This window comes from Bos grunniens, chromosome 12 (assembly GCF_055505025.1).
Source record: "Bos grunniens cultivar Pamir isolate PY7600 chromosome 12, Bosgru_T2T1.0, whole genome shotgun sequence".
Taxonomy (NCBI): Eukaryota; Metazoa; Chordata; class Mammalia; order Artiodactyla; family Bovidae; genus Bos; species Bos grunniens.
The window spans coordinates 75,620,226-75,646,648 of NC_141176.1; the positions used below are offsets into that span (position 1 = coordinate 75,620,226).

Consider the following 26,423-nt stretch of genomic DNA (forward strand, 5'->3'; position numbering starts at 1 on the left):
ATATGAGAGTAAGAAAATACAGATATTCTTTCAGAATGTGTTTAAGCCTATATGTTGTTAAGTCATGTTGCTAAGTCATGTTTGACTCTTGTGAGCCTATGGATTACAGCCCACCAGGCTCCTGTATCCATGGATCTTTCCAGGCAAGAATACTGGAGTAGGTTGCCATTTCCTTCTCCAGGGGATCTTTCCCAACCCTAGAAGCCTTGTCTCCTGCATTGGCAGATGGATTCTTTACCACTGAGTCACCAGAGAAGCCCTAAGCTTATATGACTACCAGTTTAAAGCAAGCAGATATAGGAAGAAGTTAACATAATTGAAAAAGAGGGTAACCATAAATCAAAAACATACAATAGATTCCAAAGCCAAAAAGAAGAGAGCAGAAGCATAACACAAAAGAAAATCATCAAAACTAGAAAAGAAAAAATAAAAGATAAGGAACAAAGAAGAAATAAAAATCAACGAGAAAACAAAGTTGAAGATGGTGATAAATATATACATATCAAAAATTACCTTAAATGTCAAAGAACTAAACACACAAAATACACAAAGTGGCATACTGAATAAAAATAATAAGAGCATACAATATACAATATGCTGCTTATAAGAGACCTGCATCAGGGCAAAGGACACACATAGATTGAAAGTGAGGGGACAGAAATAGATATTTCATGAAATAACAAGAAAGTGGAGGCAACAATACTCATATCAGACAAAATAGACTTTAAAACAAAGATTATACTGGAAAATATAGAAGGACACTAGATAATGATGAAAAGATCAATATAGGAAGATAGTACACTTGTCAACATATATGCAACTAATATAGGAGCATCCAAATACATGGAACACATACTGATAGACATAAAGGGAGAAATTGATGAGGATGCAATAATAGTAGGAGCCTTGAACACCCCACTCACAACAGAGATCTTAAATGAAACCATAGAAAAATCAGACTTACTAGATATTTATAGGACATTATATCCCAATAAACCCTAACATACTCATTCTTTTCAAGTGCAGATGGACCATTCTCTAGGATGGACCCATACGATAGCACAAAACAAGCCTCAACAAATTTAAGAGGACAGGAATTATTTCAAGTATCTTTTCTGACCACAATTGCATAAAACTAGAAATCAACCACAGAAAAATAAGGAAAGAAAGATTACATGGAAACTAAACAACATGCTGGATTTTCCAGGTGATGCAGTGATAAAGAATCCGCCTACTGATGCAAGAAATGTGGGTTCAATCCTTGGGTCAGGAAAATATCCTGGAGTAGGAAATAGCAACCCACTCCCACTCCAGTGTTCTTGCCTGGAAAAGCCCATGGACGGAGGAGCCTGATAGGCTGCAGTCCATGGGGTCGCTAAGAGTCAGACACGACTGAGCGACTTCACTTTCATTTTTCACTTTCACGCATTGGAGAAGCAAATGGCAACCCACTCCAGTGTTCTTGCCTGGAGAATCCCAGGGACAGGGGATCCTGGTGGGCTGCCATCTATGGGGTTGCACAGAGTCGGACACGACTGAAGCAACTTAGCAGCCAGTATTCTTGTCTGGAAAATCTCATGGACTGAGTAGCCTGGTGGGCTATAGTCCATGTGGTCATGAAGAGTCGACACAGCTGAGCAATTGAGTGCACACACACACAAAAACATGCTACTAAGGGAAAAAAAAATGGATCAATGATTAAATCAAGGAGGACATTTAAAAATACAAATGACAATGAAAACAGCCATACAAAATCTATAGAGTGCAGCAAAAGCAGTTCTTAAAGGGAAGTTCATAGTAAAGTAGGTCTTCTTCAAGAAACAAGAAAAACCTCAAATAAACAACCTAACCTACCACCTAAAAGAATTAGAAAAAGAAGAACAAAACCTAAAATCAGCAAAACGATGGACATAATAAATATCAGAGAGGAAATAAATATTTAAAAAATAGAAAAAAATCAATAAAACCAAAAGCTGGTTCTCTGAAAGGGTAAACAAAATTGACAAGCCTCTGGTTAGTCTTACCAAGAATAAAAGGAGAGAACCCAAATAAACAAAATAATAAATGAAAGAGGATAAGTAACAACTGATTCTACAGATACATAAATAAACCATGAACTGTATTTACTAACAAACTGGACAACCTATGAGAAATGGACAAGTTTCTAGACACATGTTGCTGCTGCTACTGCTGCAAAGTTGCTTCAGTCATGTCCGGCTCTGTGTGACCCCATAGATGGCAGCCCACCAGGCTCCTCTGTGTGTGGGATTCTCCAGGCAAGAATACTGGAGTGGGTTGCCATTTCCTTCTCCATTCTACAGCACACCAAAACTGAACCAAGAAGACATAGAAAATTAGAACAGACTGATCACTAAAATGAAATAGAATCTGTAATTGAAAAAAAAAAATCCCTACACACAAAAGTCCAGGATCAGATGGCTTCACAGGTGAACTTTACCCAACAACAAAGGAAGAGCTTATACCAATCCTCAAATTCTTCCAAAAGATTGAAGCAAAGGGAATATTCCCAAAGACATTCCATAAAGCCAACATCATCCTGATATCAAAACCAGTTAAAGATACTACCAAAAATGAAAATCATAGGACAATATCCTTGATGAATATAGATGCAAAAATTCTCCACAAAATATTAGCAAATTGAATCCAACAACACATTAAAAAAAAAATCATGCACTATGATCAAGTTGGATTTATCCCAGGGTTACAAGTATGGTTTAACATACACAAATCAATTGATATGATCCATCATATCAATTAAAGAAAACACAAAAGCCACATGATCATCTTAATAAATACAGAAAAAGTATTTGATTAAATTGAACATCCATTCATGATAAAAAAAAAAAAAAAACCTCTTAAGAAATTAAGTACAGAGGAAATAAATCTCAACAAAATGAAAATTATTTATGACAAACTGAAAGTATAAGTCTTTCATTCATGTCCAACTCTGCAACTTCATGGACTGTATGCAGACCATTAGGCTCCTCTGTCCATGGATTTTTACAGGCAAGAATACTGGAGTGAGTAGCTATTCCCTTTTCCAGGGAATCTTCCCAACCCAGGGATCATGCATTGCAGTCAGATTCTTTACCATCTGAGCCACCAGGGAAGCCCATTTATGACAAAGCATACGGCCAATATAATACTCAGTGGTGAAAAGCTGAAAGCCTTCCTGTTAAAATTTGGAGAAAGACAAGGATGCCCACTCTCACTACTTCTATGCAGCACAGTACTTGAAGTCCTAGCTACAGCCATAAGACAAGAAAAAGAAATCAAATTTATCCACATTTTGAGGGAAGAGGTAAAACTGTCACTATATGCAGATGATAATATATATACAAAACTGTAAAGACTCCACACAAAAACTAATAGAACTGGTAAATGAATTCAGCAAGGCATAAGGATACAAGATTGACACACTGAACCAAGTTATTTTTTATACTCATAATGAAACATTATAAAAGGAATGTAAAAACAAATCAAAATCACATCAAAAAAACTTAAAATACCCAGGAATAAACATAATCAAGGAGGTGAAAGATTTATAAAACATTAAAAGAGGAAACTAAACATGATCCAAAGAAATGCAAAGATATTCCATGCTCTTGGATTGGAAGAATTAATACTGTTAATACTGTTAAAATGGCCATACTACCCAAAGCAATCTACAGATTTAACAAGATCCCTATCAAATTACACATAAATTTTTCATGAAACTAACAAATACAGCTAAAACTTATATGGAACCACAAGAAATCTAGAACTGCCAAAGCAATCCTGAGGATAAAGAACAAAGCAGGAGTCATAGCCCTCCCAGACTTCAGATGATAGTACAAAGCTATAGTTATCAAAATGGTGCAGTTTTGGCACAAAAATAGACTATGAATAAATGGAACAGAGAGCCAAGAAATAAATGCATACACCTTCAACACCTGTTAAAGTTAATCGTCAACAGAAGAGGCAAGACTTGTTTATTATATACAATGTATATTATAAAAGACAGTATCTTCAGTAAGTAGTTTTGGGAAAGTTGGACAGCTGTATGTAAATCACTGATGTTAGAACAACTCTCACACAAAAATAAACTCCAAATGGCTTCAAGACTTAAATATGACATGACACCATAAGACTCCTAGAAGAGAACACAGGTAAAACTTCCTCTCACATAATTGTACCAATGATTTCTTAGGTCAGTCTCCCAAGGTGATAGAAATAAAACCAAAAATAAACAAATGGGACCTAATCAAACTTATAAGCTTCTGCACAGCAAAGGAAACCATAAATAAAATGGAAAGACAACCTACAGACTGAAAGAAAACCTTTGAAATTGATGTGATTGACAAAGCCTTAATTTTCAAAATCTAAAAACAGCTTATATAATTCAACGACAAGCAAACCTGCTCAAAAAATGGACAGATGACTTAAATAGACATTTTTCCAAAGAAGACATACACAGATATATGCCAACAGATCTATACAAAGATACTTAACATTGCTAGTTATGAAATGAAAACTACAATAAGGTACCACTCAACATCAGTCATAATGACCATCATTGAAAAATACAAATAACAGATGTTGAAGAGGGTGTGGTGAAAAGGGAACATATGAACACTGTTGGTAGGAACGTAAACTGAGGCAATCACTGTGGCAAACAGTGGAGGGTCCTCAAAAAACTAAAAGTAAAGTTGCCAGCAGTTCAGTTCAGTTGCTCAGTCATGTCTGACTCTTTCAGACACCATGGACTGCAGAACGCCAGGCCTCCCTGTCCATCACCAACTTCCAGAGTTTACTCAAACTGATGTCCATTGAGTCAGTGATACCATTCAACCATCTCATCCTCTGTCATCCCTCTCTCCTCTTGCCTTCAATCTTTCCCAGCATCAGGGTTTTTTCAAATGAGTCAGTTCTTTGCATCAGGTGGCCAAAGTATTGGAGTTTCAGCTTCAACATCAGTCCTTCCAATGAACATCCAGGACTGATCTCCTTTAGGATGGCTTGGTTGGATCTCCTTGCAGTCCAAGGGACTCTCAAGAGTCTTCTCCAACACCACAATTCAAAAGCATCAATTCTTCAGTGCTCAGCTTTCTCTATAGTCCAACTCTAACATCCATACATAACCACTGGAAAAACCATAGTCTTGACTAGACGGAACTTTGTTGGCAAAGTAATGTCTCTGCTTTTTAACATGCTGTCTAGGTTGGTCATAGCTTTTCTTCCAAGGAGCAAGCATTTTTAATTTTATGGCCAATGGCAACATCTTCAGTGATTTTGGAAATCAAAAAAATAAAGTCTGTCACTGTTTCCACTGTTTCCCCATTTATTTGCCAAGAAGTGATGGGACCGGATGCCATGATCTTAGTTTTCTGAATGTTGAGCTTTAAACCAACTTTTTCACTCTCCACTTTCACTTTCATCAAGAGGCTCTTTAGTTCTTCTTTGCTTTCTGCCATAAGGGTATTGTCATCTACATATCTGAGGTTATTGATATTTCTCCCAGCAATTTTGATTTCAGTTTTTGCTTCATCCAGCACAGCGTTTCTCATGATGTACCCTGCATATAACATAAATAAGCAAGGTGACAACATACAGCCTTGATGTCCTCATTTCCTGAATTGGAATCAGTCTGTTGTTCCATGTCCAGTTCTAACTGTTGCTTCCTGACCTGCATACAGCTTTCTTAGGAGGCAGGTCAGGTGGTCTGGTATTCTCATCTCTTTAAGAATTTTCTACAGTTTGTTGTGATCCACAGAGTCAACAGCTTTGTCATAGTCAATAAAGCAGAAGTAGATGTTTTTTTTTTCTGGAATGCTCTTGTTTTTTCAATGATCCAATGGATGTTGGAAATCTGATCTCTGGTTCCTCTGCCTTTTCTAAGTCCAGCTTGGACATCTGGAAGTTCATGGTTCACATGCTATTGAAGCCTAGCTTGGAGAATTTTGAGCATTACTTTACTAGCATGTGAGATGAGTGCAATTGTGCAACAGTTAAAGCATTCTTTGACATTGCTTTTATTTGGGATTGGAATGAAAACTGATCTTTTCCAGTCCTGTGGCCACTGCTGAGTTTTCCAAATTTGCTGGCATATTGAGTGCAGCACTTTCAAAGCATCATCTTTTAGGATTTGAAATAGATCAACTGGAATTCCATCACCTCCACTAGCTTTGTTCATAGTGATGCTTCCTAAGGGCCACTTACCTTTGCATTCCAGGATGTCTGGTTCTAGGTGAGTGGTCACACCATAGTGATTATCTTGGTCATGAAGATCTTTTTTGTACAGTTCTTCTGTGTATTCTTGCCACCTCTTCTTAATATCTTCTACTTCTGTTAGGTCCATACCATTTCTGTCCTTTATTGTGCTCATCTTTGCATGAAATATTCCCTAGGTACCTCTAATTTTCCTGAAAAGACCTCTAGTCTTTCCCATTCTATTGTTTTCCTCTATTTCTTTGCATTGATCACTGAGGAAGGCTTTCTTATTTCTTCTTGCTATTCTTTGAAACTCTGCATTCTAATGTGTTTATCTCTCCTTTTTAAAAAAAATTATTTTATTTTTAAACTTTACATAATTGTATTAGTTTTGCCAAATATCAAAATGAATCCACCACAGGTATACATGTGTTCTCCTTTGCCTTTCACTTCTCTTTTTCTCAGAGCTATTTGTAAGGCCTCCTCAGACAACCAGTTTGCCTTTTTCATTTATTTTTCTTGTATAGTCTTGATCCCTGCCTCCTGTATAATGTTACAAACCTCTGTCCATAGTTCTTCAGGCACTCTATCAGATCTAATCCCTTGAATTTATTTCTCACTTCCACTGTATAATCATAAGGGATTTGAGTTAGGTCATACCTGAATGGTCTAGTGGTTTTCCCCTGCTTTCTTCATTTTAAGTCTAAAGTTGGCAATAAGGAGTTTATGATCTGAGCCACAGTCAGCTCCTGGTCTTATCTTTGCTGACTGTATAGAGCTTCTCCATGAGGTCGCTAAGAGTCAGACACGACTGAGTGACTTCCCTTTCACTTTTCACTTTCATGCACTGGAGAAGGAATTGGCAACCCACTCCAGTGTTCTTGCCTGGAGAATCCCAGGGATGGGAGAGCCTGGTGGGCTGCCGTCTATGGGGTCACACAGAGAGGGACACAACTGAAGCGACTTAGCAGCAGCATAGAGCTTCTCCATCTTTGACTGCAAAGAATATAATCAATCTGATTTTGGTATTGACCATCTGGTGATGACCATGTGTAAAGTTGCCATATGATCCTGCAATCCCACTCCTGGGTATACATCCAAAGACAACTGATTTGAAATGAAACATGCACCCTGTGTTCACTGCATTACTATTTACAGTAGTCAAGACATAGAAACAATCTAAATGTCCATCAACAGATAAATGGATAAAGAAGATGTAGTATACACACACACATATATAATGGTATACTGAAAGTATACACACACACGCGCACATATAATGGAATACTGATCAACCATAAAAAGAATGAAATAATGCAGCATGAAAATTGCAGCAACATGAATGGGCCTAGAGATTATCATATTAAGTGAAGTAAATCAGAAAGAGAAAGACAAACATCATATCACTTACATGTGGAATCTAAGATATGATACAAATAAACTTATCTACAAAATAGAAACAGACTCACAGAGAGAACAGACCTGTGGTTGCCAAGGGGAAGAAGGGTGGGGGAGGGGTGGACTGGGAGTCTGGGGTGAGCAGATGGAAACTATTATACTGAGAGTGGATAACCAGATCCTACTGCATAGCACAGGGAATGGTATTCCATAGTCTGTAACAAGCCATAATGGCATATAATATGAAAAAGAATATATATGCACATATATATTCATATACACATATATAGCAATGGCATACAATATGAAAAGAATATATATGCACATATATATTCATATATGCATATATACATATATAGCATTCTATATATATGAAACTGAATCACTTTGCTGTACAGCAGAAATCAACACAACTGTACTAAATCAACTATACATCAATAAAATAAATTTAAAAAGTCTTCATTCAATCTCTTTCTTCTAGTCAATTTTAAAAATAATCATTCCAATTAACTCACAGAGTAAATGCAACTGAGACTTAATCTGTTAAGACATTACTGAATTACTCCTGGAAGCCCTAGTTGCTTGCACAGGCTCACTAAAAGCATTTCACACTCCTGTATAATAGAGTAGAAGATTCAACTTTACCTGAATAAACTACTAAGTACCAGTTCAGATCGATCGTCTTCATTTCATTTCCTTGTCTACTAACATTGATGTGGTGTTCATTCGCCCTATGGAATAGGGAAGAGAAAAAAATGCAGTAGATAGAATTAGGTAAAGACAAAAAAAAAACAAAAACAAAAAACCTCAATTTAGGAGACATGGTTTATGCTGGAAAACAATTCCCAGCTCATGGGGCCTGGTGTCCCTCTATCTTATAAAAATTCAACTTGAATCATGAGTTTCAGTTCTCAAACTGTCTACGAGGAAGCTGCTGAGGGTCAGACATGGGGACAGACCATGGGAGGGGGGGGTCATATTCCACCAGCAAGAAACTTTTTCTTCAGGGAAACTCCGTGAGGGTTAGAAGAGGAGGCTGAACAAGCTCCACCGCCCTCCCTGGCTCTGTGGGAATAGGAGGGAGCTTCCTGTCGACTTCCAGCACTTTGGGTCAGACCAGGAATCACTCACCAGTCTAAAAGCCACCAATCCTGCAGGACATAGGCAACCTGGGAGCAGGAAACAACAGTCACTCACACACTGATGTTACTGAACCCTCACATCCTGCTCACTAGGATGGGGGACGGAAAGGCTCCAGAGCATGGAGACGGTCCTTCCAGCTCAGGTCTGTGCCAAGCCCCACACCCCAAATGACCACAGGACAGGGGAGGGCATGCTGCATTTTAATATCTCCAAAAGACATTGTTATTTTCCTAGAAGCTCTCTGTCATGTACACACAACACCAGTAAAGCTCACTTATTTAGCTCCCCACAAAAAATGCTTTTCAATGCAAATCCAGATGAACTGCAAATACAGTAATAATAGTGTAAATGTTGGAGTTTTTCAAATGAGAGAAACTTAACAGGTACTGTGATGGTCAGTTTTCTATGTCAGCTTGGCCAGGCCAGTCTCCAGTGATTCAGTCACTGGTCTAGACATTGCCATGAAGGTATTTTGTGAATGTGGTTCACATCCATCATGAGCATGGAAGTAAAGGGGATCACCCTCAACACTGTGGTGGCCTCATCCAGTCAGTTAGCCCTGAAGAGAAAAACCTGAGGCTTCCCGGAGGAGGAAGAAATTCTGCCTCAAGACAGCAGGGTCAGCTCCTGCCTGAGGTTCCAGCCTGCAGGCCTGCCTTCCTGATTTCACACTTACCAAGCTAGATCCCACAGCCTCATGGGCCAGTTCTTTAAATATCTTCATATACATACTAAGAATAATGATAAATAAAGTATAAGTGAAGTGAAGTGAAGTGAAGTCGCTCAGTCGTGTGTGACTCTTTGCGACCCCATGGACTATAGCCTATCAGGCTCCTCTGTCCATGTGATTTTCCAGACAAGAGTGCTGGAGTGGATTGACATTTCCTTCTCCAGGGGATCTTCCTGACCCAGGAATCGAACTGGCGTCTCCAGCATTGCAGGAAGACGCTTTACCATCTGAGCCACCAGGGAAGCCCATATAAAGTACAAATAATATGTAAATACCAAACTGAGGGCACAAAGCAAAATAAATGTCCTTATTTACCTGAGCTGCGATGTTTACTAGAATAAGGAAAATGATGATAGACCAGTGAGTACCAGCTGTGAAGTAATTCTTGTAGGTCTTACAACCAACTTGTCCCTTTGAATCGTCCTCCAGGGGTAGTTTAACCAGTATATCCTCAGTCTGTGAGGGGAAAAATGTCAGTGAGAGATAAAACATTAAGTAATTAATCCCCAAATATCAAAAGTTCAACAGTAACTTTCATTGCAAAAAGGTGAGGACACATACAAAACTCATATGCTGGCAGGAGTGAAAAAGTCTGTCTTCTAAAGAGAAGGGTGTGGAAATACCTAGAAAAACCACATATGCATTTATGCTTGGACCCAGCCATCCCATTCCTAGGAATCCATTAGGGGAAAAAAAAAAAAAAACATCATCTGCATGAGGCTATTCACGGTTGGCTAGTTTTGCTTAAAGTCAATCATGATTCTCAACACAAGCACACCATACCCAATTCAAGTATAAATGCAGAAGCTTGTTCAAAATAATACACAAAATGATATTGAACTAATGTTTAGCTTGTAATCTTTTATTTTGTCACTCAATGATGGAAACATAAAACATAACTGAGCCTCAAAATACTAGTCAAATACAGTAAACTGAGCTTGCACAGCAAGTTGGAGTAAGGTGAATCTGGGTAGCAGGGGACAGCATGTGATCAAAATCTATGTGGTTCCTGAATTTCAGAGAGTGATTCCTGAGTGTGGAATGTGAGGGACTAATCTGAACACTTATCAGAATCATCCAGGCTCCTGGGTTTGGATATCGAGGAGGACCTGTGTATGTATAACTGGAGCAGATTGAAGGCCCACAAGGCCACCAAGAGCAGATGGATCTGGACATGTTGCAGGATGAGAAACTCACATCGTGGTCCTCTGGGGCTGCATCTTTCATTGACTGTGTGGAGGACTCTTGAGGCTGGTCTGGAGACTTGGAAGATGGTTCAGGCTCCTCAGTCTTCTTCTTTGAAAGGGAGTCAGAATCTATTCTGGATTTCAGGAACTCAGTGTAAGGCCCCTTTTCCACCATTTCACCCTAAAATTAAAAAAAAAAATCGAAAGGCATGTATTTGCATTTGTTAATACTAACCTAATATAAATGCTAATCAAGAGAAGTAAACGGATCTTAAGTTATGATTTTTGTAAGAAAGTGATCATTAGGTCTGAAATTCTGGAGGACAAATCTAGTTCGGTTCAGCTTGACATAGAACTGAGCATTGTGTTCTCTGCCAAACGCTGTGTTAGGTGCTGGGGTATATGAAAGAAATATGTTCTCATGTGTTAAAGATGGATATCATTAACATAAGAAATGGCAGGCCACTCCAGTATTCTTGGAAAATCCCATGGACAAAGGAGCTGGGTGGGCTACAGTCCATGGGGTTGCAAAGAGTCAGACATGACTGAGCAACTAAACAACAACATGTTTGAGAAATCTGAGCCCCACATTCCTAGGGGAGTGGAGAATCTACACATGGAACTACTTCTATGGAGTTAGAGACTGTACATTTTAATAATCTTTCCCAGAGTAGAACTTCACTTGATAAGTGAGGAATCTGGCCACGGGCCTGTGGAGCAGACAAGGGTTTAGGACACTGTTGCTGAGGCCCAGAGGCAAACAAGCCAAGACTGAAGCATCAACCAACCAGTAAGCCTGAAATATTCTCATTTATCTCCAGTCCACCACCAACCACACTAGGAGTTGTGGATTGAATGGTGGCCCCCCAAAAGTACGTTCAAGCCCTAAACATGACATCTGTGGGTATGACGTTATTTAGATACAGGCTCTTTGCAGATGTAATCAAGTAAAGATAAGGTCAGACTGTAACAGGGTGACCCTACATCCAGTAATACTCATGGCCTTATGAGAAAAGACGCAGACAGACACGGGGACAATGGCCATGTGACATTAGAGGCAGAAACCACAGTGCTGCAGTTAGAAGCCAAGGAACACCAAGGGAAGCAGATGAGCACCAGAGGCTGGAGGGAAGGATTCTCCCCCTGGAGTCTTCAGTGGGAGAATGGCCCTGCCAGTACCTGGATTTGGGACCCATAGCCTCCAGAACAGGGAAATGACAAATTTCTGTTGTTTTAATTCACCCAGTTTGCGGCGCTTTGTTACAGCAGCTCTAGAAACTGACATCCTAGCTTAAGCCCATGCTGCTGTCTCCTCAGCATTACTAAGACTTGTAACTGCTTCTGCTGTTACCCCTCCAGTGCATCATAGGACTCTCTTAACTCTCACATCAGACCACATCCCTCCTCTGCTCTGGACCATCCAAGGCTTCCATCCCACTTCCGGTCCCCTGCCCATTGCTCAGAGACCAGCTCCCTCCTGTCCCCCTGCTCACTCTCCTCAGACACACTGGTCTTCCTGATGTTCCTCAAACCTGCCAGGTCAGCCTCATCCTGAGGACCCCCTGCTTCAGACCCCCTCCCCCAGGTGACTGTGTGGCCTCCACCTTCATGTCACTCAGACCCCATGAGGCAGCAGCTCCTCAAAGAGGCCAGGATGTCACCCTTTCTGTCACACCCATCCCCATAAGAACGGGAGCCCCGTGAAGGCAGGGCCTTGACCTCCTGCTGCACAGGCTCCCACATGGATCAGGCACATAGAGACCTGCGGAGAGCTGCCGGTGAGAACGGGGTCCTTTGTCCGAAGGACACAGCTCTGGGAGCTGCCTCAGTCTTGAGGGTTTGCTTGCAAACATAGCTCTCTGTCCCGCCACCCCAGAGATTACGCGCTTATTTACTGCAGGCACCTGGAGTTCTGTGCAAACTTCTCACGCACAGAGAAATGTTATCTGGTGTAAGAAATAATAACAGGGTGCCATTCCCATGCTCTCAAGATTTCTTGTGACTGTTTGTAAGATGTATAGGTCAAACAAAGAAAATGTTAACTGTCTTGTCTTTCTCACGCTCTTCTGTATAAATATGAGATGCTGAATAAAGTTGGTGTCAGACTGCGTCCCTTCGTGGAGACGTGTCTGAACCTCTCGACCCCATCTTTGTTGTAGATTTCTCTTGCTTTAGTTTCTTTTCTCAGCCCCGCCGTGCACGTTCTCGGGACCTGATGGACTTTGCCGGCTGGCACCGGCAGAGACCTGCACAGGGAGACCAGCAACTGGAGACACCAGCAGAGTGGGCATCTCTGACCCAGGTGCTCGGCTACCCAGCCTCACTTCTGGTGCTAATGGAAGATGTTTAGCAAACTGCGTTTGACTATAACATGGTTACAATGGGTCTTAGTATCTATAATTTCCAAATTAGTATACTCTGACTCAAATCCTGGAAGGGGAAAACAAAATCTTGTATATAATATAGCATTATTATCCTTAACAAATTTCATTAGAACAGTGATGACTCAGTAATTCTACAGTAGCAATTTTATACACTTTAGGGTTTATGTGGCTTAGAGCATAATAGTGACATTTCTATGGTCTTTGAATTCATCCTCAGGGCATGAGTACCACCAGCTCTGGGAAGAAGGGGGCAAAAAACTGAGGGAGAAGAGGGCATTTATCATGACTCCTAGGAGAGTGCTAGCAAGCTCCACAGATTTCTAGAAACTACTTACATTTTCCAATTGCAGAATCTTACTTGCAGCTTTTAGGTACTGCAACTGATGAGTCACTAAAATTGTGACCTTATCTTTCAAGGCTTGGCAAATACACCTACAAATATAAAAGGTATGGCATGCAAAAGCACATTAATGGGGATATACCAAAGTAAAAATTTATACTTTTAAAACATAGTGAGACAAAGATAACATAATAGTCAAAAATCTGCACTTTAAATACCAAATAAATGACAAAATTTAATACAAACATAAATCAATGAATTTGGCAAGGTCTTCAAATTCATCAGCAGCAAGCTTGACTCCAGCTCCACTAAAAAATATTCTAAAAAGCAATCCAGTGAAGGAGGCGCCAAGAGCTAACTTCTTTTACCTAAAACTCAGCTAAGCATTTATATATTTCATAAGAAAAGCAATTGAGCAACACTGAGATTCCAAAACTCAACTGAACTAAAACACTGTTATTTCTATGTGAGAATAGGAGAACAGGAATCTATGTCATATAAAAATGGTACAGGATGCTTGGGGCTGGTGCACTGGGATGACCCAGAGGGATGGTACAGGGAGGGAAGTAGGAGGGGGGTTCATGATGGGGAACATGTGTACACCTGTGGCAGATTCATGTTGACGTATGGAAAAACCAATACAATATTGTAAAGTAATTGGCCTCCAATTAAAAGAAATAAATTTATGTTAAAAAAAAACAAAATTATTTAACTCCTTGAAAAAAAAGTGTACATTTTTAGGCAGTTTTCTATGCGATTATTTATGATTTACGATGTACAGATTAACAACAAAAATGAATAGTTTCTTGATAACCTTTGCCAGAGTGCATATTTTAGACCCTTCCCCCCAAATAATATTAGACAGAAAATGAACGCTGGCATGGCCTCAACATTCTCTTCAACATTCCCAGTCCCATTCAGGAAGCAATTCTTCTTTCATTAGGACTGAACACCTTCCAAACATGGAAATGAAAGAACGGAACCCAAATGGCCCAAATCGGAGTGGAAATCAACCAACAAATCAAAAGACATACCAACTCTCTTAGCCAAGACCCCTGTGTGGTCAGACCACCCAAGATGGCTCTTCTCTTGTCCTCTCTACATCCCCTGCCTGACCCAGTGCCTGCTTCAACTACACCTCCTCACGTGACTGACCTTCCTATATGTTTGTCCCAGAGCCCAGCGAATGGCTGTTCTAGCTTTAGATCAGAACCCTCCACTATGCTTGTCAAAGGGGCAGGAGGGGCATGACCCTCTGCTGGTTTCCATGGTAACCAACAAGCCAACTGGATGTCAATTCCCCTGAAACTGGTAATTACCTCCTGCCTGTTAAGAGCAACAGCTGCTGCCAAGTTCTGCCAAGGTGTAACCCAACAATCCCCTCAGTGTCCTTCACATTATTAAGTGTCCTTTCACAGTAACCCCTCAATCTGCTCCTCATTTTATTTTTTTATTTTTTTTTAATTTTATTTTATTTTTAAACTTTACAATATTGTATTAGTTTTACCAAATATTGAAATGAATCCGCCACAGGGACTCAACCCGTTTCATCCTACTGGGTCCACAACTCCTCCAGGAAGTTATAGCCTGGGTCCAGGACTCTGGTGACCATAGGCAGGGCTCCAGAGAGGTAACCTGGGAGCCCAAGCCCCTTGCAGAGCAAATCTCAGAAACAAGGGCCAGAGCTCAGCCTGTGAGTGAGTCAGATGGAGAGTCTGGAGGCAGCAGACTGAAGCTCAGTCCTTCTCATGAGACTGACAATGTCAGACGAGCTACTAAACCTCAGTTTCTCCATCTCAAACAATGTCAATGACAACTCACCCACATGTTCTGAGAAATCAAACCATCAATCCGCCCAGTAAAGGTCATCCCCCTTCCCCACTCCTCCCTAACCACAGGCTGTCATGTACTTTGGACTCAGGACAGAAAAGTCCTAAGTGGACACTCTGGACACTGGTTCTGTGATCAGAGGATCACACCCTAGGATGTAGACACAAACACCATCAATTCATTAAATCCAAAAGGATTCATTTTTACCCTTTGAGATGTAGGAAAACCACTAGACCATTCAGGTATGACCTAAATCAAATCCCTTATGCTTATACAGTGGAAGTGAGATAGATTTAAGGGACTATATCTGATAGATAGAGTACTTGATGAATTGTGGATGGAGGTTCGTAACATTGTACAGGAAACAGGGATCAAGACCATCCCCATGGAAAAGAAATGCAAAAGCAAAATGGCTGTCTGGGGAGGCCTTACAAATACCTGTGAAAAGAAGAGAAGCGAAAAGGAAAGATTCAGAACTCTGAATGCAGAGTTCCAAAGAACAGCAAGAAGAAATAAGAAAGCCTTCCTCAGCGATCAGTGCAAAGAAGTAGAGGAAAACAACAGAATGGGAAAGACTAGAGATCTCTTCAAGAAAATTAGAGATATCAAGAGAACATATGCAAAGATGGGCTCGATAAAGGACAGAAATGGTATGGACCTAATAGAAGCAGAAGATATTAAGAAGAGGTGGCAAGAATACACAGAAGAACTGTACAAAAAAGATCTTCATGATCAAGATAATCACTATGGTGTGATCACTGACCTAGAGCCAGACATCCTGGAATGTGAAGTCAAGTGGGCCTTAGAAAACATCACTATGAGCAAAGCTAGTGGAGGTGATGGAATTCCAGTTGAGCCATTTCAAATCCTGAAAGATGATGCTATGAAAGTGCTGCACTCAATACACCAGCAAATTTGGAAAACTCAGCAGTGGCCACAGGACTGGAAAAGATCAGTTTTCATTCCAAACCGAAAGAAAGGCAATGCCAAAGAATGCTCAAACTACCACACAATTGCACTCATCTCACACGCTAGTAAAGTAATGCTCAAAATTCTCCAAGCCAGGCTTCAGCAATATGTGAACTGTGAACTTCCAGATATTCAAGCTGGATTTAGGAAAGGCAGAGGAACCAGAGACCAAATTGCCAACCTCTGCTGGATCATTAAAAAAGCAAGAGAGTTCCAGAAAAACATCTATTTCTGCTTTATTGAATATGCCAAAGCCTTTGACTGTGTGGATCACAATAAACTGTGGAAAATTCTTCAAGAGACGGGAATACCAGACTACCTGACCTGTCTCTTGAGAAATCTATATGCACATCAGGAAACAACAGTCAGAACTGGACATGGAACAACAGACTGGTTCCAAATAGGAAAAGGAGTACATCAAGGCTGTATATTGTCACCCTACTTATTTAACTTCTATGCAGAGTACATCATGAGAAACGTTGGGCTGGAAGAAGCACAAGCTGGAATCAAGATTGCCAGGAGAAATATCAATAACCTCAGATATGCAGATGACACCACCCTTATAGCAGAAAGTGAAGAGGAACAAAAAAGTCTTTTGATAAAGGTGAAAGAGGAGGGTGAAAAAGTTGGCTTAAAGCTCAACATTCAGAAAACTAAGATGATGGCATCTGGTCCTATCACTTCATGGCAAATAGATGGGGAAACAGTGGAAACAGTGTCAGACTTTATCTTTTGTGGCTCCAAAATCACTGCAGATGGCTGCTCATGATTGCAGCCATGAAATTAAAAGACGCTTACTCCTTGGAAGGAAAGTTATGACCAAGGTAGATAGCATATCGAAAAGCAGACACATTACTTTGCCAACAAAGGTCCGTCTAGTCAAGGCTATGGTTTTTCCAGTTGTCATGTATGGATGTGAGAGGTGAACTGTGAAGAAATTTGAGTGCTGAAGAATTGATGTTTTTGAACTGTGGTGTTGAAGAAGACTCTTGAGAGTCTCTTGGACTGCAAGGAGATCCAACCAATCCCTTCTAAAGGAGATCAGTCCTGGGTGTTCTTTGGAAGGAATGATGCTAAAGCTGAAACTCCAGTACTTTGGCCACCTCATGCAAAGAGTTGACTCATTGGAAAAGACTCTGATGCTGGGAGTGATTGGGGGCAGGAGGAGAAGGGGACGACAGAGGATGAGATGGTTGGATGGCATCACTGACTCGATGGACACGGGTCTGAGTGAACTCCAGGACTTGGTGATGGACAGGGAGGCCTGGCGTGCTGGAATTCATGGGGTCGCAAAAAGTCGGACACGACTGAGCGACTGAACTGAACTGAGTTCAATGTTTGTAACTAAGTTCCTTGACTGAGTAAGCCCTCTTCAGTCTTAGTACTAAAGCTTTTAATGTAACTGTTTCTCCTTAATTTAGAATTACTTGCCAATTGTCCCTGAAAGTGGTTGTAAATCAAATCTGATGGGCTGCTATGTCCAAGATAGATCAACCCAAAAGTTGTAAAATGTTTTCTTCCTAATATTCCATCACATATAATGTAATATAAATAATTCCAAAGTGACCAATTAAGGGCTTTACATTTTTTCTAAATAATGCTTTTTATTAAGCATTATTTATTTAGCATTATTATTGAGGACTGTGGGAAGACACAGGGCACAGGCACTCCCTGGAGGAGCAGGAGGCAAAGGCAGGACCCACCTTTCACCTTCTTCCTGTGTCCTGCTGCAGAGCTCCCTGGCTCTGGGACAGAGGGACCAGTGTGCACCGACAGACAGGGTGAGAAATGACCCCCACAGAGCCAGCACAGCTGGACACCAAGTGAGTAAGGGGACGAGCTGGAAAGGCTGATGGGGGCAGATGGCAAAGAAGCCTGTTCTCTGTTTGAGGACCTGGAGCTGCTTCCTGAACATGGGGTGGAGTGGCAGTGGCCTGTGAAGGGCTGGAGCAGGAGGGTGAGCCGTGTAGACAGGAGGGTAAGCTGTGTAGACAGGAGGGTGTGCTGTATAGATAGCAGTGTGGCAGTCTGATCAGGACAGACCTGAAAAGCTGATGACCAGGAGGTGAAGGTCTGGTGATGTGGTGCTGAAACACGTCGGGATCCATAGCATGGTGAGACAGCATCAGTTCGCCTAAGGCCTCTCACCTTCTTTAGGTGACAGAACCCACTTAATATTCAAGCATAAAGCAGTAAAACTTTAACAACCTGGGATATAGCCTCATGACTGAAGGAAACTCTTAATGTCAAGTAGAAGTGCGATTCATTCATATTTTTTTTTTCGATTCATTCATTTTTAATAAAAGCCTCCAGCTTCCACTACTGCTTCTATTCAGCACTTACTTATAAGCACAACACACTTATCCTGTGTTGAAACTTTCTAAAGCTTGACTCTGCTGACCTTTCCCCAGGCATCTGTCTTAACAAGCTCCATGTAGAGACAGGTTCCTTAGAGGCAGGAATGAGAGCTGGGCGTCCTATCTCCCTTATTCTGCCCAGTGTGGTCCTTCCCCTCTCCTGGCTCACTGTCCTCCTTATAAACTGAGAGGTTTTGTGCAGGGACATCTGTAAGGGCATCTAACTCAGTGCACACAGCAGGGTGTTAAGTGTAGCTGGAAGGCCCATTGTCTTTATAGGGTGAACAGCAAGGGAACTAACTCTGGGGGGAGATGTGGCGGCTGTTTCAGCAAAAGCAAGTTCATGAGGCTTTCAAGGAGGCCAATTTAGACTCCATCAAAGGCCTCAGTCAGTATATGTTAAGACATATTATACACAGAAAAGCATCGTAGTTGTTCTGTTTCAGGGATTCTATGGCCAAGCAAGAGCCACTGACACCAAATTCCAGAATCACAAATTGAGAGTCAGGATTTAAGAAAGATTCTAGATAACTAGATTCATGTTCAAGTTAACCCTATATTGTGGGTCTAAGTATTAATTCCACAAGCATCCATGAAGCAACATTAAATGATTGAAGCCATACTCTGATATCAAGTATGGCTCTGATAAGTTATTCCTGAATTCTAGACTTTGCTAAGTATTTTCAGACCTAAAGAATAATAAGCATAAGATAACAAGGCCTTTCCATGGAAGCTCTATGTCAGTACTGAAAACACTGTACCTTCTAATGTGCCTTAAATGATGAGGGAATGATGGAGGAAAAGAACTGGCAGCCAAGTATCAGATTACAGACTTCCACTCTATGATTTAAAAATCGGATAGCATCCTTCTGATTCCTGGGGTGTGGATCTGTCCACAGCATCTGGATCCATCAACTGCAAGTCACAGGGTAGAATCTGCCATCTATCCCTGACTCCCTAAAGCATGGACTCCACTGTGCTCCACACACTGGAAGCACCTGCTGTATTTTTCTGTCCTGACCTCAACATGATGCAAGATTTCTCTACAATGGATCTTCTTTTGAGGAAATAAAGGGAGAGAAGGACAGCAGCACACAATGAGCTGAGTCTCCTGAATCACAAAGGCTTTCCTGAGCTTCCTTCCCTGATCCCTACAGGGCTCTTGGAAAGAAGAAACGATAGAAAACAGGAGCAAACTCACTGTTCGAACAAGTGCCTGCTGACTTCTACATCCACTGCGCTGAGCGGATCGTCCAGGAGGTAGATGTCTGCGTCCTGATATACGGCTCTAGAAAATGTAGAGAGATGTCAGGATAGAATACTTCACACTCCCTGAGTCTCATCTCTGAATCATGATGGTGTCCAACAATGTCATGTTCATTCCAGGAGCCCAGGGAAAGGGCCAAGAGCCTGCTTCACCCAGGCCCACCTGGTGAGCGGGGTCTGCGTGCTCACGTCCACTAGGAGCCATGGAGGAGGAGGGGCGGATGGCAACTGAAACCCCATTTACCTGGCGAGGCTGATCCGGGCTTTCTGCCCTTCACTCAGCGGGGTTCCTCCATCTCCTATCACAGTTTGATCTCTTTCCTTCAAATTCTGCAAATTCTATAAGGAGATAGAAAAAGAAAAAGATTTAAAATATGTTCTCCTAGCATCCTAACCTTTCAGCAGCTGTTCTCCCCACAAGTGTTTGATCAATGATAATGGGCTTATTTCATAGTGAATAACGATAACCTTGAACATTAAAACAACAAACCTCTCGGGGTTTTTTTTAATCTTTTCTTCATTCTGTAGTTTTCCACAGCATTTATGCATTTGACCATTTTAACAGATATTTACTGAGGACTGACTACATGCTAGACATTGTTCTGGGCACAGTGAATTCAGCCACGAGGAAACAAAGTCCCTACAGTTTCTTTTCATGTTGAGTGCAAGAACTAAGGACGAAAAGGAAAAGGAAGTCGAATGGAGAGTGAAGGAGGGAAGTGAGTCCATACTGGGGTGTGAGGACTCTGCTCAGAGGGGTTGTGAGCAGATCTGGGGAGGGGGGCTCTAGCAGACCTGGAGAGGCTGCTCCTCACAGAGGGAGGGGCGGGTGCAGGGGCCACAGGGAGGTGCCCAAGGGGTTCAGGACAAGGAGGCAGGAGAGCAGAGCTGAGTAAGAATGAGGGGAGTGAGGGCAGAGCCAGAGCAGGAGGAGCCCTGGGGTCACTCCAGTAAAGGAGGAAGGGGAGGACTGACATGGTCTTGGGTTTTTTAAGGAATCACTCCTGTGCTTTGCAGAAAACAGGCAGTAAGTGGGGAAGGGGAAGTATGAATATAAGTAAAGAGGCTACTGGAAAAATCTAGGTGAGAGATGACTGTGGTCAGGACCAGAGAGGGAGCACTGAGGATGCAGAGATGGCGTCACACTCCAGACACATTTGGAAGGTGTCCGTGTTCCGACCACGCAGACTAGGAAAGCAGTCCATGTTTATAATGGTCACATCATGTACAGAAGAATCGCTGTGCAGCCCGGTCCTGCAGGGCCCCTTCCCACCAGACACTGCAGCATGGACACCCGAGGGTGGGGGAGGCCCCAGAACACTGCCCACATTACTGGTCCAATCAGCCCATGTAGCTACGACAAAGCATTGACCCCCAGGGAAAAAGCTGAATATCAGCCGCTGTCCCATCTCTTCCGTAGAGATGCTCAAATGTGGGGAGAAAGAAGGGCTGAGCTTCACCAGTAAGGCAAAGTCATGAAAGAAACACCTCACCCTGGCCTGGGTCTCTGGAGTCTGATCTGGGCATTAGGGGCTGGAAGTGATTACAGTAAAGAGGAAATGCCTGAGATCTGTTTACTCCACACCCCACCTTATACCTTCATCTATCACCTGCTCTATGATCCAGAGGGATGGTATGGGGAGGGAGGTGGGAGAGGGGCTCAGGATTAGGAACACGTGTACACCGTGGGGGATTCATGTTAATGTACGTCAAAACCAATATGATATTGTAAAGTAATTAGCCTCTAATTAAAATAAATAAATTTAAAAAATTCTTCCTTATACATTTCCTCAACTGAGAGGCAGCACAGCACCAAGGACAAGCATGGAGTCTAGAGTCATGCAGAAAGGGATCTGAACTTGAGCTGAGATGAGCTGTTTGATCCTCCAAGCCTTAGTTTTACCAACTACAAAATGAGGATGTTAATGCTGAAGACACTGATAAAGAATCAATAACTCATATACCCTCTTACATGTGTGCACACACAGGGGTGAAAGACAGAAAAATGATTTGTATATGGACTCTGAATAAATGGGAGCTACTGTTCTCACTGTTCTATATGCACTTCCCTCTTCTTTTCTTATACAGTCTCAACACCATTTAATACAAATCTAGCTCATTCCTACTAACTTGACATTAGAAAAGAAGCCCATTAAAGGAGCAATTCTGTTTTAACAACATTATTGTAAAATGCTACTCACATGATACAATCTATGATGTTTGAGCTGTGCTTCAAGCAAAATTACTATTTTCTATTTCCTCAGGAAGGAGGTTTTGGAGTCTTAACTCCTCACCTCTGAAAGTCTGTCCTGGGCTCTTTCTCACAGTATAGAAGAATACTCGGATGTACAGACTGGACTCAACAGACTCAAGGGGAGCAACCCAGGAGAGTAACATACTGTTTAATCAGTATTTACATTGTTCTTCCTTTTTGCCAAATTACATTCCCCTCTCAAGTAAGTTCAATTTTCATCATTCATTCACTAATTTCATTTAAATCCCAAGCTAGAATTAAATGTTTAATTTTGTCATTTTCTGTGAAATGCAATGCCATTTCTGAAAACAATCTCTCCCCCAAAGAAAAGATGCAGTATTAAGAAGAAATGTTAAAGTATTCTATTTTCTTTAAATAAAAATACAAATGCAAGTCAAAACCAAGTGGAGAGGGAAACCTAGGGACTGAAAAGGCCTGAGGAGGCACGAGCCAAGGGTCAGGGGGGAGACCTCATGTGCAGGCTGCCTCCAGGGGCACTGAAGGAGATTCCTCAGTGAGATGACTAAGGACATGTAAACAGAGACTAGCAGGTCGATGACATTCAGGAATCTGGGTTATTTTTCAGGTGAAATAATGTGATTTTTTCCCAAAGGCTTTCCTATCTTTCAGAGAAAACTAATAATACATTTGCAGATGAACTAATCTGAGGTCTAGGATCTTTTCCAGAATAATCCGGGGTGGGGGTGGGGCTGGCAGAGTTGGAGATGCAGCCAGACTGGCCACCAGCTGTTCCTGGCTGAAGCTGGGGGGGTGGTACATGAGGGTTCATTACACCATGCTCTCTATTTTTTACAAAGTTTTGCAATTGTCCATTAAAAAAAGAAATTAAAAGTGAATGAGGAAATCCCCTGTTCACTGGTGGTCCAGTGGTTGGGACTCTGTGCTCTCACTTGCCAAGGGACCGAATTCAGTCTGTAGTCAAGGGACCGAGTTCAGTCTGTAGTCAAGGGACCGAGTTCAGTCTGTAGTCAGGAAACTAAGATTGTGGAAGGCGTGTGACACAGCCCTCCATACCAAAAACAATGAATGAAATTTCACAAAATGAAACAACCACACAGCCCCCCATCAAAGTTATTCTGTGAGTGTTGTTATCACATCAGGATTAAAACAGCAACATATGTGCCTGCATATTTACCCAGAAGACCAGCAAATATATTGAGCAACAATCAAAGACTTTTCAAATTAAAAAGAAATTTCAACTAACTTCAGAGTTTAAACCAACATTATCACTATTTGAAATTTGAGTATATGCAGCTCAAAAGTCATTATTCACCTTTTCCAAAGCACACGCCTTTATTACTTCTTTGTATCTGTCTTCTTCATATTTCTTCCCAAATAAAATGTTACTCCTCACAGTTCCCGGAAACACCCAGGGCTGCTGAGAAACATACGCAATCCTCCCGTGGACGTTGACATTTCCCTGGATCAAGGAAAGCTCCCCCAGCAAAGCGCTTAACAGTGATGACTGAAACAGATGGCAACACACAAATGAACAGGCAGCACTCAGGATGGAACATGCCCTGCAGCACAGCCGACCCCACCCTGGTGCTTGATACACAGTAGAACCCTTTCCTTCAGAACAGGATAAAGTACTGCTCTGGTGATTGTGATTAAAAAAAATAAAAATAAAAATAAAAATAATACCATTGGTCAAGGTAAACTAAAGGTTGATAAGGAATATGAATAGTATAACAATCTATGCTGCCTGAGTTTCCCCCAAATGAAGTGCTCTACTCAGCAAAGACTAATTAAGAATCTTTAACATCTTTTTCTAGTAGAGCAGCCCCACAGGATATGTATTTCATATATCTGATGTTTAATGCAGTTGTTCCTACATCCGGGATATCCTTTATTTGACAAATACTTGTTCTTAAAAAGCTATGTATAGGGAACTCCCTGGTGGCCCAGAGGCTGGGACTCTGAGCTCCCAGTGCAGGGGCTGGGGTTCAATCCCTGGTCAGGGAACTAGACCTTACATGCTGGAACTAAGATCTCATGCAGTCAAATAAACAAATATTTTATTTTTTTAAGTTATGTGTAAATAATATATCCAAAGATCGCAGCACTGTTTATAATAGCCAGGACATGGAAGCAACCTAGATGTCCATCAGCAGATGAATGGATAAGAAAGCTGTGGTACATATACACAATGGAGTATTACTCAGCCATTAAAAAGAATACATTTGAATCAGTTCTAATGAGGTGGATGAAACTGGAGCCTATTATACAGAGTGAAGTAAGCCAGAAGGAAAAACACCAATACAGTATACTAATGCATATATATGGAATTTAGAAAGATGGTAACGATAACCCTGTATACGAGACAGCAAAAGAGACACTGATGTATAGAACAGTCTTATGGACTCTGTGGGAGAGGGAGAGGGTGGGAAGATTTGGGGAAAAAAAAAAAAAAAACACATATAACTTCCAAGCTAATGGAGAGAGATGATAAAGTAATAGAAAATAATCCAAGAAGAAGGAAAGAAGCAAATAAATAACTAAATAAAACAAAGACACGCGAACAGATAGGATAAATAGTAAAAAGCAAGTAATACAGTAGCTTCAAATTTTACTTGGACAGGTAAAGTTGAACAACTAAAAAAAAAAAAAAAACTGTTTATGTTAAACACCATTAAAAAAATTTTATGGAGGGAAGGGACATATGTATACCTATGGCTGATTCATGTTGACATTTGACAGAAAACAACAAAATTCTGTAAAGCAATTATCCTTCAGTTAAAAAATTTTAAAAATCTTAAAAAAAAACAAAGATGATGAATTAAACTATGAAGTGAGTTGTGTCTGCAGAGCAAAAGTCCATGATAAAGGAAATCATCACCCTTTCATGTACATATCCCACATTTAAGTTTCTGTATGTTGTTGCACAAAACACATGAGACTAAGTCAATGTGCAAATTTCAAATTTTTTACAACACATAGGTGTGTTCTGTCTGTGTCTACACATCAGAGTGCTCATTGCCCTGGGCTGAAATAACCTGCCTGTGTATCTGTCTCATCCCAGAACCTTGCTGCTCTGGAGCAGAGGCGTCGAGCCCTGACTCATGTCTGTACCTTTATCTCCAGCACGTGGCTGCACATTCACTACATGTGCACTGATAGGACCAAGTCAGGTCACGTGGGGAAATGCTCAGAACTTCCTGGAAGAACCTGCACCACCTCCAGACTTCCTGGAGGGGCCACTGTGACAAAAAGAAATCCCCATTGTCTCCATCCATTCTGAACAGCTGTCACATCAATAATTTCCTTCACTGAGATGTTCAGTGCTTTACAAGTGGTTCCCAACTGGGCAATGTGAAGCACCAAGAAGGAAAACACTGTGTGCATTTATTCAGATTTATTTGCCACAAAACCTTTTCACAAAATGAATGCTCCACAGAATACACCTAGAGAAACACTGTTCTAGACACACTGAATTCAAACTGAGTCACACTCAGCTCTGGGCTCCACTCTGAGAATATAACCGGGGCTGTTATCAAGCTGTCAAAACCCATCAGAACGTACCTTTCCTGCGCCTACAGGTCCGACCACAGCTAACAGTTCACCGGGTCTGACAGTAAAGGAAAGTCCTTTTAGGGCTGGGGTTCCTGATTCCTGCAAATGAAAGTTACAAAAATGTACCCATTTCAATAAAGTAACACAAATTACTTCAAATAGTGGGGAAAATACCATAAGAGTCATGGAAATGCTAACATAGCCCACATTTTTCTCATTTGAAGACATTGTGTTCTAGTTCCAGTTTTTTAAGGAATCTCCACACTGTTCTCCATAGTGGCTGTACTAGTTTGCATTCCCACCAACAGTGTAAGAGGGTTCCCTTTTCTCCACACCCGCTCCAGCATTTATTGCTTGTAGACTTTTGGATCACAGCCAATCTGACTGGCGTGAAATGGTACCTCATAGTGGTTTTGATTTGCATTTCTCTGAGAATGAATGATGTTGAGCATCTTTTCATGTGTTTGTTATCCATCTGTATGCCTTCTTTGGAGAAATGTCTATTTGGTTATTTGGCCCATTTTTTGACTGGGTCATTTATTTTTCTGGAGTTGAGCTGTAGGAGTTGCTTGTATATTTTTGAGATTAGTTGTCAGTTGCTTCATTTGCTATTATTTTCTCCCATTCTGAAGTCTGTCTTTTCACCTTTCTTATAGTTTCCTTTGTTGTGCAGAAGCTTTTAAGTTTAATTATGTCCCATTTGTTTATTTTTGTTTTATTTCCAATATTCTGGGAGGTGGGTCATAGAGGATCCTGCTGTGATGTATGTCGGAGAGTATTTTGCCTATGTTCTCCTCTAGGAGTTTTATAGTTTCTGGTCT

At 41.2% G+C, this 26,423-nt stretch overlaps 1 protein-coding gene across 1 annotated transcript in view; it reads right to left on the bottom strand.

The window, feature by feature from the left end:
* Nucleotides 1–26,423, bottom strand: part of LOC147361921 (ATP-binding cassette sub-family C member 4-like) — a 135,914-nt gene that overhangs the window by 57,792 nt on the left and 51,699 nt on the right. Inside the window, exons 10-18 of the mRNA XM_086330244.1 lie at nt 25,612–25,701; nt 23,363–23,554; nt 20,059–20,153; nt 19,750–19,836; nt 13,388–13,484; nt 10,679–10,849; nt 9,797–9,937; nt 8,740–8,777; nt 8,254–8,339 (exon numbers count right to left, since the gene is read on the bottom strand). Coding sequence (XP_086186370.1) covers nt 8,254–8,339; nt 8,740–8,777; nt 9,797–9,937; nt 10,679–10,849; nt 13,388–13,484; nt 19,750–19,836; nt 20,059–20,153; nt 23,363–23,554; nt 25,612–25,701 — 997 coding nt within the window. The remainder of the gene's footprint in view (nt 1–8,253; nt 8,340–8,739; nt 8,778–9,796; nt 9,938–10,678; nt 10,850–13,387; nt 13,485–19,749; nt 19,837–20,058; nt 20,154–23,362; nt 23,555–25,611; nt 25,702–26,423) is intronic.